Source organism: Helianthus annuus, chromosome 17 (assembly GCF_002127325.2).
Source record: "Helianthus annuus cultivar XRQ/B chromosome 17, HanXRQr2.0-SUNRISE, whole genome shotgun sequence".
Lineage (NCBI taxonomy): Eukaryota > Viridiplantae > Streptophyta > Magnoliopsida > Asterales > Asteraceae > Helianthus > Helianthus annuus.
Genome location: NC_035449.2, coordinates 194,989,077 through 195,003,517, shown reverse-complemented (window position 1 = coordinate 195,003,517; position 14,441 = coordinate 194,989,077). Strand labels below are relative to the sequence as shown.

The 14,441-nt window shown below is 37.1% G+C and overlaps 1 protein-coding gene across 1 annotated transcript; it reads left to right on the top strand.

Annotated features, from left to right (window-relative positions):
- The first annotated feature begins 754 nt into the window (after positions 1 to 754).
- On the top strand, positions 755 to 13,967 carry LOC118488945 (putative receptor-like protein kinase At5g39000). The gene is made up of 4 exons (XM_035986394.1): positions 755 to 1,887; positions 1,982 to 2,047; positions 7,680 to 7,715; positions 13,608 to 13,967. The coding sequence occupies exons 1-4, from the start codon at positions 1,264 to 1,266 to the stop codon at positions 13,965 to 13,967; spliced, it is 1,086 nt and encodes a 361-aa protein (XP_035842287.1). The 5' UTR covers positions 755 to 1,263.
- Positions 13,968 to 14,441: the final 474 nt, after the last annotated feature.

The following is a 14,441-nucleotide window of genomic DNA, read 5'->3' as shown; positions in this document are numbered from 1 at the left end:
TGTCTTGGCCTAAGCCCACAAAATCGATCTTAATCTTGCCGTTTCATAAGAGAATGTGTAGAGAATGAACACATCAATGGCCTAACCCCACAAAATCGATACATTATCGCTCGTTATTGTCTTGGTAGAGGGACAATAACGCCCCCTAATAGTGCTCAGGTAATGGTAAGGGGGCGCTGTTGTGTGAAAATTGGTTGAGATAGAAAGGGAGCCTTATATACTCTTAGTGGCAGATCCAGAAATTATTTTCCGAAGGGCGATCAAGTAAGCAAAGTTCTAATTGGGACGATTAGGATTTTTACCTAAAAAATGCACAATTTTTTTAAAGGGGTTGCCCCCCACCCTTACATGTGGCTCCACCACTATATACTTTAGAAAACCTTTTTAAAAGACTTTGGCGTTGATAGTGTGATATTGTAGATCGGATCAGGGCCATCTCCAAGAATCGGGTGCCCTGTGCTAGTAGAAAAAATGCATGGGTCCCTAAAATCTAAACACACACGCACACATATATAATTCAATAATATGCTGATAATTGTAATATCAATAAACAGAAAAAAATATTATAGCTAAATAATTTATTTACTTACTTAAACGATTCGTCCCTACTCCCGTCTTCCCGGCTGCCATCCCTACGAGGTGAGTACTGAACGACTCAACGGAATTGTCCTTACTTCTGTCTCACTGGTAATTCTATGATCTAAGAAGACAGAAGTACATAACCTATCGACGGCCCAATGTAGATATAGCAGGATTCTAGATAACAATTTCAATTTATTTTTGTAATTTTCAAGTTGATTGCAGCGTGATTCGAAATCCCTTGAGCGCCTCCCCATTTTTAAAACCAAGCTCACTAATAGAATAATTGGCCACTACTACCCCTTGTATAGATATAATACGTGCATTTTCGTAGGGCTGACAATTCACGTTGAGCTAAAATTAGTGTGTTGGTATCATCTTATGCAAATCTGACTCATATCTATAAATCAACTTTTACCATACTTTGTCCTCTCATTAATCTTTATCCCTCATTTTATTCTTTGCTGTTTCTTGTCTTAGCCAAGCAGGGTCCAAAAACTCCAACTGCAAGAGATATTATATGCCACCAACCACTTTTCAGATGAAAATCTCCTCAAAGAAGGTGGGTTAGGAAACCTTTACAAAGGACGACTCTTTCAGTCGGGGAAGTTGTTGGATATCGTTGCCCGAAGGTTGAATGGTAACTATGGGCAAGGAGATGTTGAGTTCCGGACGGAGATTTCTATGCTTTCTAGTCTCAAGCATATAAATATCATCTCTTTTGTTGGGTTTGTTGATGAGAATGATGAAAAAATCGTCATTTACGAGCTAGCAACTCATGGAAGTCTGGACCAACATATAAGTGATCCAACTCTCAACTGGTCACGAAGACTACAAATATGTTTAGGTGTTGCAAGGGCGTTGAGTTACGTACATTATGCTATTATACATTGTGATATCAACAGCTCTAAAATTTTTTTGGATGAAGACTGGGAACCTAAATTATTTGGTTTTGAATTTTCCACAAAATATCCTCAAAGTTGGAGGCATCGTCTTCTCTACTCTCATGACTCTCGCTACTCTCATGAAAGTATGACACCCAAATTTGATGTTTATTGTTTTGGTACATTGATGTTTGAAATACTTTGCGGGAGGAAACCGGTGATTAGAGAAGATGTTGTAGAGGAAAAAGTGGATGACATCATTGATCCTAATTTAAGAAAACAAATTGACACACAATCATTGATCAGTTTCTTAAATATTGCTGAAACCTGCTTGAAAAAAGAACTTGTGGAACGTCCAACGATGGACCAAATTGTCAAAGAACTTGAGGAGGCAATGGAACTTCAATCGAAACATGAAAATCTTGTAAGACCATCCTTTTGTGTTTTCTTTGCATTCTTTCATCCTTATGTCATTATTATTTTGATATTTATTTATTTATTCATTTTTATTGTGATAGTCTGTATTAGAGGGACATTCAGCAGCTGCAGCTGCAGATGAAGATGCATCAACCAAGCGCTCGAAGGTAAGTATATTGTTAATAAGTTTGAGGTGATTATGGTGAATAATTTTTTTTCACCATATGGCATTGATGATATAGCTATAATTTGATTTTCTTTTAGATTGTTTGAAGTTTCTCCAATATAAACTTTTATACCTAAACCAAGTAAGTTATAGATCTCCATATTTCCCAAAAAGTTCACATGGAATATACCCATTTAAAATATTTAAATTCCATATTTAGCCATCTCATTAAATACTATATATATTCTGATCAAGCTAGTCTGAACTAATTTTTTTTTCGAATAACAAAGGTTACATTGTTGGTATCATCGTCATCGGAAACCCAGGACCAATCGGAACGAATGGACTTGTGACCACAAACACAATCACTAACGAACAATCCACAACATTCACACGAGTTCATGATTATGAATTGAAACGAAACGATTTTGCAAACAATAAACTAACCGAATGAAACTTGAACAAACACTAAACTTTGAATATGATAACTGCTTGTAAACACGTTCTGATTACAAACTTGACTAACTGAACAACCGGATAACTTGGAAGTTTGGCAGCCGGTTATATAGGGATGAAAAGGCACGTCAATTCCAGTCACACCGTTTCACAAACAGTTGTGACGTTCCATGATAACCGCCCAGCGGTTATTGCTGATAAGGGACATGACGCTTCATGATATCCGGCCCAAACTCCTTGTGTTACCGGACTAAACATAACTGACTCGTTCGACCCATTCAGGTGGCCTACGGCCCGAATACATATACATGACATAGACTATTGTTTTGACCCATTACTAACATAAACATAAAACAAATAAATATAAACAGGCCCGAGGCCCAAACATGTGAAACTCGGATGATCTTGATTACCAAAACGATCTTCATTCTCCCCTTAAGCAAGAGCATCCGAGCCCTTCGATCCCGATTACTCCTTGCGGTTGTTGGTGACTTCGATCTTCACCACCACGTCATCATCACTTGAATCGTTGATCCATCCGCAATTGCTTGAGCTTTCGGCCATTCCAACTTTCTCTCTTGCACGCTCCTTCTTGATGTAATCAAAATACCATTCGACCAACTCTAGATAATAAACGAATGCAACCTTCATCTCATAAGCGTCGTCCGCTTCATAGCCATACTTCACCGATATCTCGCCCCATTTGTCTTTTGCCATTATCTCATCAAACCCACCGTTGTGCTTCACGATGCGGTGTAGTAGTATGAGGCTAACATCACGTCCATCAATTAACTCCGGCGGCATTGCCTTCTCACAAACAATTCCTAGAAAGTTCGTGATAAACCAAACTAAGATTTCTTCAAACGGTGCGTCGAAGAATCTTGGGTGCTTCTTGATTTCTTCGTGTAGTGTGATAAGATCCCCTGGTTCAACGCAGCTTTCCATGATTAACCCCCTTTCAACAACATCCTCCTCGAGTTGAGAGAGAGTTATTGCCCGTTCCCGAAGTATTTGCTTTGATTGGCGTGGATTATCCTTCTCGCCTTCGATGTAGATCATTAAAGCCTTCTTTGCTTTCTTCGAGTACACGACCTTCCTAGCGCTTGGGCGTTCGTCATACACTTTCTTTTTATTTTTCGACTTTTCAAATTCTCGTTCATAATAATCCCCCAAACATTCTTGAAACTCTTCTTTCTCTTTCTTGTACCCATTGTCGACCCCAAGATTATCATAAAAGGCGTCAAGATAATCTTGTTCCAAGTCGGTTTCCGACTTGTCTTCGTATATGTCAAAACCCTTTGATCGACAACCGAACATCTTCTTCAATACGCACTTCTCACCCATAGTAACCGTCTCAATCCCTTGAAACAGGAGTTGTTCCAAACTTAGAACATTCCTGTCAAGTTTTGGTGCGTAACTAACACACGGGATTGTCTTATCCTTGCCGTCCACCGGCACCCTTACTTCACCAATTCCATGAACAAACGAAACATCTTTCTTGCTTTCATTCGTTACAACCCCGAAGTGTCTTTTAAAACACTTGAACAAATTACGGTTTCCCGTCATGTACGTCTTAAACGTGGGATCCACAACCCAGATTGAATCCCATTTACCCCGCAAGTATCCTTTACGATATAATCATTCTCGACTGGTAAAGGTGATAATATAATATACTTACTAGGGCAAATTGACGCTATGTGGCCAAACTTCTTGCACTTGAAACACCGAACCCCCGGTTTTCTTGGCCTACCCACTGGTGCATTAGGTTTCTTCCCGTTCTTCTTCGTGAAACCCCCTCTGAATACCTTCTTTGGAAACTTTTTCATTGGTGATACCCCGGTCCGCATGGTTGGCTTCCCCTGCGCGTACTCTCTCGCTTCCGCCGCCCGGCCGCACTCTCCACTACGAACAAACACATCATCACCATAATCGGTCATAACCGATTTTCCTTTGTTTCCACCGATTCGGTTTTCTTCTTGATCACAATCCCTTCTGGTTCCTGTTAAACCTTTGGCTCTGATACCAATGTTGGTATCATCGTCATCGGAAACCCAGGACCAATCGGAACGAATGGACTTGTGACCACAAACACAATCACTAACGAACAATCCACAACATTCACACGAGTTCATGATTATGAATTGAAACGAAACGATTTTGCAAACAATAAACTAACCGAATGAAACTTGAACAAACACTAAACTTTGAATATGATAACTGCTTGTAAACACGTTCTGATTACAAACTTGACTAACTGAACAACCGGATAACTTGGAAGTTTGGCAGCCGGTTATATAGGGATGAAAAGGCACGTCAATTCCAGTCACACCGTTTCACAAACAGTTGTGACGTTCCATGATAACCGCCCAGCGGTTATTGCTGATAAGGGACATGACGCTTCATGATATCCGGCCCAAACTCCTTGTGTTACCGGACTAAACATAACTGACTCGTTCGACCCATTCAGGTGGCCTACGGCCCGAATACATATACATGACATAGACTATTGTTTTGACCCATTACTAACATAAACATAAAACAAATAAATATAAACAGGCCCGAGGCCCAAACATGTGAAACTCGGATGATCTTGATTACCAAAACGATCTTCATACATTACTCCTACTATTAAACTATACCAATAAATAGTAAATTACACACATGCCAGGATTTGAACCGTTGTCTTTTTTCCAAAAGGCAAGAGCCTGTACCACCCCAGCTATAGCTAGAATGGCTAGTCTGAACTATTTACACTTCGTCTTCACCTACACAAATTCCATATTTAGCCATCTCATTAATACTATTTATGTTCTGATCAAGTCTGAACTATTTACTCTTCGTCTTCTCATTACACTCTACACGTGTATCCTATTGCAAGTTTTAAATAACGGTATGTCATTAATTTGTAAATGGATATATTTGTTGTTATGATTTATATTGAGTAAGTATGATATTGTGCGATATATAAAATTATCCCCATTTCAAAAGGTATGGGCAGGGTTCGGCTACAAAGTTCATTTTTCCTACAAAGTGTACAAAGTCAAAAAACACCACAATTTAAGCCATAAAACACACCAAAAACCCACAAATAACAGAGTTAAGAACACGAAAACACAATCTCCAAACCCTAATGTTAGTCATTCAATAAAACGAAACATGTGTGAAGGTGACTTCTCGAGGCATAGTAAAGTTGTTGATATTGTGTCCAATGGGATGTGGAAGTGGCCTCAAGACTTGTAACGCCCTGCGTTTTCAAACTTCCTACATTTAGAAACCTTACGTGAAATTCTAAATTTGGAAATCTTGTGTTCTTATAACCATTCTTTCATTGTAATCGTTGTAAAATACGGAACTTGCTTCGTAAATAAAACTTGTACATTACACTTTTTACCTAGTTAAATCATGTTTTATTTCATATTTCACCTTGTTACAAGTTAGGGGAAACATTGTTGCACATTATTACACAACTTAACTAACAAAATTACTCATTATAATGTTTTAAAAAAATAAAAAAATAAAGAAATATGGCAGCCCCAATTCAGCAAAATTCAGCCCATATAGTTGGGTTTTGTGGGCTAGTTTCAAGGTGTAACCCCTTCTAAACACTTCTAAAGCCCAACCCATTGAAACCCTAATCCTTCCCCCTATAAATACCACTTATAACCAGCCTCCCTACCACTTTTGCAACCCTAAAAACTCACAAAACATCCACCAAACCGTAGCTGAAAGCAAGGGTTCGAGTAGATTGACACCCCTTCACGAAAATGAGCATAACTCACTCAATTCTTATCCGATTCACTCGATTCTTTTTCCTACTTGCTTGTATAATCATGGGGTTCGATTCCTAGACTTCTCCTTGGAGAAATCAGACCTGGAAATGCCCCGAAATAGTCCATAAACTTTCTGTTTGTTTTTATGTTCATCAAAAACTTGTTTAAACCTATGCAACTTGTGTCCAACACATCTCATACCTATGTCCTAATGCTTACAACTTATCCCATGGTTGGTTAAGCTTAAAAACAAGGTTGAGACATTTAAAATCAGAGGATTAAACCTCATAAACTTGGTGTTTTGTTTAGGGTTTTTAACCCACAAGTCATGTCAAACTTTGTCTTTGATACATGAGTGATTATGGAACAACTTGGGTTGTCCAAACATACAATCCTCACATGATTTGATGATTTCTCTTAGTTAGTGTGTATATTTCTTATTCTTTATTGTATGTTCATGACCCTCCTTGGTTGTTTTTTTTACATCAAGTGTAGTGGTGAACACATAGAGGTGCCTAAATGGAAGACTTGATCTTCCTACCTCCTACATGACTTCTATGACATTTAGAGGTACCAAAATGAAGATTTTAATCTTCTACCTCATGCTTGAACTATTGGACATATATTATATAACCTAAATATATTATTCGAATAATCGAATCTTTGATGATGAACTAGTGTTCATATGTCGGGGTACTAGATTACATCATCCTAGACTATGATAACTTGTCACGATTCTAATGGAACCTTGTTCCATGAAAACATCTAAACTCCTTCGAGTTTCCTAGTGTCAAGAACAAGCATCATATGTACTAAATGATTATTTTCCATGTTATTCTCATATCTTATTTTTATGTTGTTTTAAACACCGAATCTCGACTCTAAACATACTTGAACTTTAACCCTTATACATTCGGACTCTAAATCTCTACTCGTCAACAATTGGATAATCGGAAAACGTATGCAAACTTTGTGAGTATACTCGTATTTCCCCTTTTTACTTTTACCACTTTTGGGGTGTAACATGTTTACCTATTGAAAACTTACACATGAACACTTTGTTAAACACATGAACGTTCCTATAACATGCTTGTATACGTGATGGCTTGATACTTTAAACTTGGGTTATTCTTATGTGTTGAACTTATCATTAACTTCGTACGAGCCAAACCTTGACATATGTAGCGCTATAGGATTAACGACCCGCCCGTAAACTTGAGGTTATGTCTTGAGCATATTGCGTTTTCTTGGTTTGATATGTTAGACACATGCCATATTTAATGTTATCTTGAATCATATGCTTGCCATGAGGAATTGTTCACACTTTTTATCTTATGCTATGTACGTACCAAACTTGTATACTCGCCTTTGCTTTTGCATTGAATTGTATTTTTAAACATGTTACAGGTTGATGATGATGAAATGAAAACGGATAGCAAAGATGCCTAGATACTCACTTAGACGTTTAGGTTTAAAGTGTTGTATCAATTTTGTTTATGTTATGTTGAACAATGTTGTTATTTGCTTTTCTTGTAATGTTTTGACAATTTATTTTGGAAATGAAATTTGGATTATTAAATTATTGTCACAAATAGCGTTATGATGTCTCGAGCAATCTTCACACTTCGTCTCATCCCGATGTTTCCGCCATTGGTTGGGGTGTGACAGATTGGTATCAGAGCCATAACTATAGGGAATTAGGAAAAGTAGGAATGCTTTAGCCTAGTCTATAGTTTTAGAGCCTTATTCTTATGTTTTACTTGAAACTACTTGCATGCTACCTTATTTGCTCTTATTTATTCTCTTTTGATCTTTTAAGCATATATGTCGCTTATGTGTTAACACTTGACATGCTATACTTGCTTTATTATGTGCTAATACATGTTTTATTGTCCCACTCATTATGTGCTATTCTTAATATGCTTCATTGTGAGTTTATATTTGTTGTTTATTCCTTTAACATACTCTTTCCCTCATGCATTTTACTCGACTATTCTAAATCCGTAAACACTCGAGACGAATTCACCAAAATAGGCGTGAAACCCACAATTTGGTGAACGACTCTCAATCTACATATTCTTTTTTTACACGAGATATCGCCATTAAGCTAGGAGTGAAATCCACATCTTAATGGTAAAACTCAAATTTCAAATTCTAGTGGACCCTCGTCAACATGTCGAAATTAAATTTTGACCCGACGAGTACCAACCACACTTAGGATACGAAATCGTCAAGTTAGGGGTGAAACCCGCACCTTGTCGACTAGTTCCACTCCTTGGTATTTTTTTTTTATAAATCCCGCCAAGTCTCGAAACTTCGATTGATTTGGGACATGTAGTAACCGGAAGGGTAAATACCGTTAACCGACTTGTCGGCGAGAGTATTTTACCTATTAGGCCAAAGCATGCTTCTCAAATTCAAAAGACTTTTCGACCACTTTGGTTAGTCAAAGTTCCATTTGGAACACTCCAAACTTTGGTCAAACATGTGTTTCTATTGTTCATTTTATACGATGCAATCTTTCAACCTTGAGTTTACCTTTGATTTCTCTTTTCACACGCACAACATATCGAACCTTTTCGATACATTTATATATGCATGATTTTCATATAATTTAAATTCATATTCCTTGTAACAACTAGTGGAGAGGTATCATCGAGATTGGAGTGACTTCCTTACCTTGACGATTGACTCCACCCCTCTTCCCTTAAAACGACCTCACCAACGAGTTAGGGGTGATTCCCTTACCTAGGTGATCGTTACCAAAACATCTCTTCAAAAATATCTTATTATGCAAACTCGATCATATTTTATACCCAAATTGTTTATGATTATTCAAAATACCCACTCATACCGATTTCAAAATGCATTGTTTTATCAAACGTACTTCTTATTCTACAATCTATTTTCACTCAACTCATATACGCGAAATTCATAATCATGTCTTAAAACGTTTTATTGCTCGAACTTCAAAACCTTACGAAATGCTACCTATCAATTTAATCGGCTCAATGAAACTCTTGCCCATGAACTTCATATTCGACTTAATCACTAAAACATGCTCACCTTCTACTTTTAATCAAAATCCAACCAACCTTTCTCAAATACTTATAAGATCTTATAGAAGTTATATGATTGTTTTACCAAATACCCTTTTCAACATCAACAAATCATTTGTTAATTTTTTTAATCACTAAGTCCTTTTGCTAAATTTCTCTTCTAAGGATCCTAGTTTTCACAAGAACCTCCTAAATTCATAATTTCTTCTTTGATGAAACGAACTTACTTTTTAACGAAAACCTTTTTCCTACACCAATTTACAAAACACGTGCGCAAGAAGACTTCATAGGGACCGACCATTTTTTTTCGGATTACGTAAACCCTTTTAAACAAAATTAGCATTTCTATTTGTTACAAAATACGTTTTGCATAACCAACGAGTACTTTATGTTCCTTTACATATACAAACTATATTCTACCTTTCAAACCAGGCTCAATCTAATTTTGATTCGATAAACTCAACGTTTTGTTGGAACAACTATACATGCACATCGTCATACACGTTTTAGTCGATATCTCGCGATAACACCATTTATATCGTTCGTATCTACATACTTAGCCTTTCTAATCCGCAATGCCTCAACGTACACTATATACGCAATATTTATTTTTTTATAACTACACCTATGTTCATACGTTTTATGCTTGTACTTATACGCATACTACTTATACGCTTCTGCTTATACACATACTACTTACACGTTTTATGTTTATGCTCATACATACATGCGTATTCATACTTAAACTTATGCTCATACTTTCATCCTTACTCATGGTTCATACATTCGTACCTATACGCGAGCGTAACCTGAGGGATTCGCTTGCGTGGGTCCCACACATACTTAAACATGGACTTGCTTATATACTATATTCTTGTACGTACACATTCTAAACTTTTTATGTATACCCTGATTCATACACAACTAGTACAAGCTATGCGGACCATGCGACGATCAAAATAATCACGGGTGCACATGGGATTATAGTGATAGGCGTATGAGAACCATAGAGTGTGCTACTGCGTATGGTAATACACGAAACGTAACATGACACCGAAGACAAAACGGACGTAACGTGGTCAAAACATGGTGGATACGCCGCTGGTACTTCCTATATATAAGGGTTTTCACCATGTTACCAAACTTTCGTAAAACGTGCCATGAGAAATTCAGTGTGTTGCAGACCTTTTGGACCTAATACAACTTCACGCAACTCACAAACGCATTATATCCGATTATTCATGACGAGACTTCATCCTTAACACACTACGTTCATCTATCCAACGCTTATGCTATTCACATACTTGTACTCTTTAAGAGCCATTCGTTCATTCTATACTCGTATTATTTTATACAAAACTCGTTCGCAATCCAGCTTGTTTAAACATTTGAGTCCTAACTTACCTCATTACCTATAAAATAGCATCCCTATTCTTGATTCTTGTGTAACTATACTTAGTATCTCTCTATTGCTTTATTTAAAGTAACAAACCTTTTCGTTCCTCTCAATAAACAGGTTTTACGAAAGTATGATTTTTTATACTATCCTTAAAAACTTCCCCTTGCAAATCTACCTTGATGTTCTCCAAAATTTGGTACTTTTCAAAACTTTCAAACTTCCCAAGTTTCAATTCTTAATGATCACCTTTATGCCAAAAACTCTTTCAAGCCTTCCTCTTAAATAAATTTCGGGACGAAATTTCCTAAAGGAGGGGAGACTGTAACGCCCTGCGTTTTCAAACTTCCTACATTTAGAAACCTTATGTGAAATTCTAAATTTGGAAATCTTGTGTTCTTATAACCATTCTTTCATTGTAATCGTTGTAAAATACGGAACTTGCTTCGTAAATAAAACTTGTACATTACACTTTTTACCTAGTTAAATCATGTTTTATTTCATATTTCACCTTGTTACAAGTTAGGGGAAACATTGTTGCACATTATTACACAACTTAACTAACAAAATTACTCATTATAATGTTTTAAAAAAATAAAAAAATAAAGAAATATGGCAGCCCCAATTCAGCAAAATTCAGCCCATATAGTTGGGTTTTGTGGGCTAGTTTCAAGGTGTAACCCCTTCTAAACACTTCTAAAGCCCAACCCATTGAAACCCTAATCCTTCCCCCTATAAATACCACTTATAACCAGCCTCCCTACCACTTTTGCAACCCTAAAAACTCACAAAACATCCACCAAACCGTAGCTGAAAGCAAGGGTTCGAGTAGATTGACACCCCTTCACGAAAATGAGCATAACTCACTCAATTCTTATCCGATTCACTCGATTCTTTTTCCTACTTGCTTGTATAATCATGGGGTTCGATTCCTAGACTTCTCCTTGGAGAAATCAGACCTGGAAATGCCCCGAAATAGTCCATAAACTTTCTGTTTGTTTTTATGTTCATCAAAAACTTGTTTAAACCTATGCAACTTGTGTCCAACACATCTCATACCTATGTCCTAATGCTTACAACTTATCCCATGGTTGGTTAAGCTTAAAAACAAGGTTGAGACATTTAAAATCAGAGGATTAAACCTCATAAACTTGGTGTTTTGTTTAGGGTTTTTAACCCACAAGTCATGTCAAACTTTGTCTTTGATACATGAGTGATTATGGAACAACTTGGGTTGTCCAAACATACAATCCTCACATGATTTGATGATTTCTCTTAGTTAGTGTGTATATTTCTTATTCTTTATTGTATGTTCATGACCCTCCTTGGTTGTTTTTTTTACATCAAGTGTAGTGGTGAACACATAGAGGTGCCTAAATGGAAGACTTGATCTTCCTACCTCCTACATGACTTCTATGACATTTAGAGGTACCAAAATGAAGATTTTAATCTTCTACCTCATGCTTGAACTATTGGACATATATTATATAACCTAAATATATTATTCGAATAATCGAATCTTTGATGATGAACTAGTGTTCATATGTCGGGGTACTAGATTACATCATCCTAGACTATGATAACTTGTCACGATTCTAATGGAACCTTGTTCCATGAAAACATCTAAACTCCTTCGAGTTTCCTAGTGTCAAGAACAAGCATCATATGTACTAAATGATTATTTTCCATGTTATTCTCATATCTTATTTTTATGTTGTTTTAAACACCGAATCTCGACTCTAAACATACTTGAACTTTAACCCTTATACATTCGGACTCTAAATCTCTACTCGTCAACAATTGGATAATCGGAAAACGTATGCAAACTTTGTGAGTATACTCGTATTTCCCCTTTTTACTTTTACCACTTTTGGGGTGTAACATGTTTACCTATTGAAAACTTACACATGAACACTTTGTTAAACACATGAACGTTCCTATAACATGCTTGTATACGTGATGGCTTGATACTTTAAACTTGGGTTATTCTTATGTGTTGAACTTATCATTAACTTCGTACGAGCCAAACCTTGACATATGTAGCGCTATAGGATTAACGACCCGCCCGTAAACTTGAGGTTATGTCTTGAGCATATTGCGTTTTCTTGGTTTGATATGTTAGACACATGCCATATTTAATGTTATCTTGAATCATATGCTTGCCATGAGGAATTGTTCACACTTTTTATCTTATGCTATGTACGTACCAAACTTGTATACTCGCCTTTGCTTTTGCATTGAATTGTATTTTTAAACATGTTACAGGTTGATGATGATGAAATGAAAACGGATAGCAAAGATGCCTAGATACTCACTTAGACGTTTAGGTTTAAAGTGTTGTATCAATTTTGTTTATGTTATGTTGAACAATGTTGTTATTTGCTTTTCTTGTAATGTTTTGACAATTTATTTTGGAAATGAAATTTGGATTATTAAATTATTGTCACAAATAGCGTTATGATGTCTCGAGCAATCTTCACACTTCGTCTCATCCCGATGTTTCCGCCATTGGTTGGGGTGTGACAAGACTGGCTGGAAAGATTTCCTGATCTCTATAATTCTCAAATCATAGATATCTCTCCTGATGCAGCGGATAAGATTTTATGGAAAACGAATGAAGGCAATTTGATCCAGTTTACTGTGGGAGACGTTTGGGCAGATATCCGAGAAGTGGGAACCCCGGTCCCTTGGTTTAGTATCGTCTGGTTCAGTCAAAACATTCCCAGGTACGCGTTCATCCTCTGGCTTGCTATTAAAGGTAGGTTGAAAACACATGATGTGTTAAGTGCTTGGATGGATACGGCCGACATGAACTGTGTTCTCTGCAAAACTGTTCCAGATAGTCATAATCATTTATTCTTTAACTGTCCTTTTTCAAAGGAAATCTGGAACCACATGAAGGTGCTTACTAAGTGGGGTAATATTCCCTCACAATGGTCAGATATCATAACTCATATGTGCAACAATAGAAACAATAATTCGATTTGGAGCATAGTTAACCGCTTAACTCTTGGGGCGGCTGTATACTATGTATGGCAAGAAAGAAATCGTCGCATTCATGAAGAGAAATCTAGACCTGTTGCTGAAATTGCAAAACTAATCAGAGAAGCTGTTAGACTAAGAATTCTGGGCTTAAAGCTGAAGAAAACCACTGCTTCTTTACAAGTTGCAAAGGCCTGGGATCTGCACAACATACAGTGGTTAGATGATAAACATCCAAATGTTAATCATGATAGCTGAAAATCTTTTGCTTCTGCTCAATATCATATACATGGGTCTGAGCTGGAAGTATAGTGTCAATAGAGAAAAAGGTGAGAGAATGAAAAATCACTGGGCTAAGACAACATTCACACATCACATGAAAACCTTTTTTCAGCTTACCTGCACTCAGGTTTGCTGGTTATATATTTCTGTTGTGACTGGGGGGATGGGGTTTGGGTTCCAGTGATTCTAAGCTTGTCTTCGAGGGGGAATGGGTTCTGGGTTGGGTCCTATTATCGTGATCAGAATAGATGGGGTAGGGGTGTTTTGGGCTGGGATGGTGCTATAAGGGGGTGGCTGGTATATACCATTGGTAGTTCTTCCCGGTGCTATTTGGTGTATTGCTTTCTCTCTCTATTCCTTTGGACTTTAGGGAGTGTGTTTGGTCTTTACCTTTCATTACTTACCCAGTCTGGTTATCGGAGACATGTGGACATGTTAGGTTTGGTCTGC

What these genes read in the sequence shown, in the direction of transcription:
- LOC118488945 (XM_035986394.1), top strand. Translation starts at nt 1,264, where the DNA reads ATGCTTTCTAGTCTCAAGCATATAAATATCATCTCTTTTGTTGGGTTT. An exon ending in AATCGAAACATGAAAATCTT is followed by an intron (nt 1,888 to 1,981) that starts GTAAGACCATCC and finishes TTATTGTGATAG; the next exon opens with TCTGTATTAGAGGGACATTC. An exon ending in CATCAACCAAGCGCTCGAAG is followed by an intron (nt 2,048 to 7,679) that starts GTAAGTATATTG and finishes AACATGTTACAG; the next exon opens with GTTGATGATGATGAAATGAA.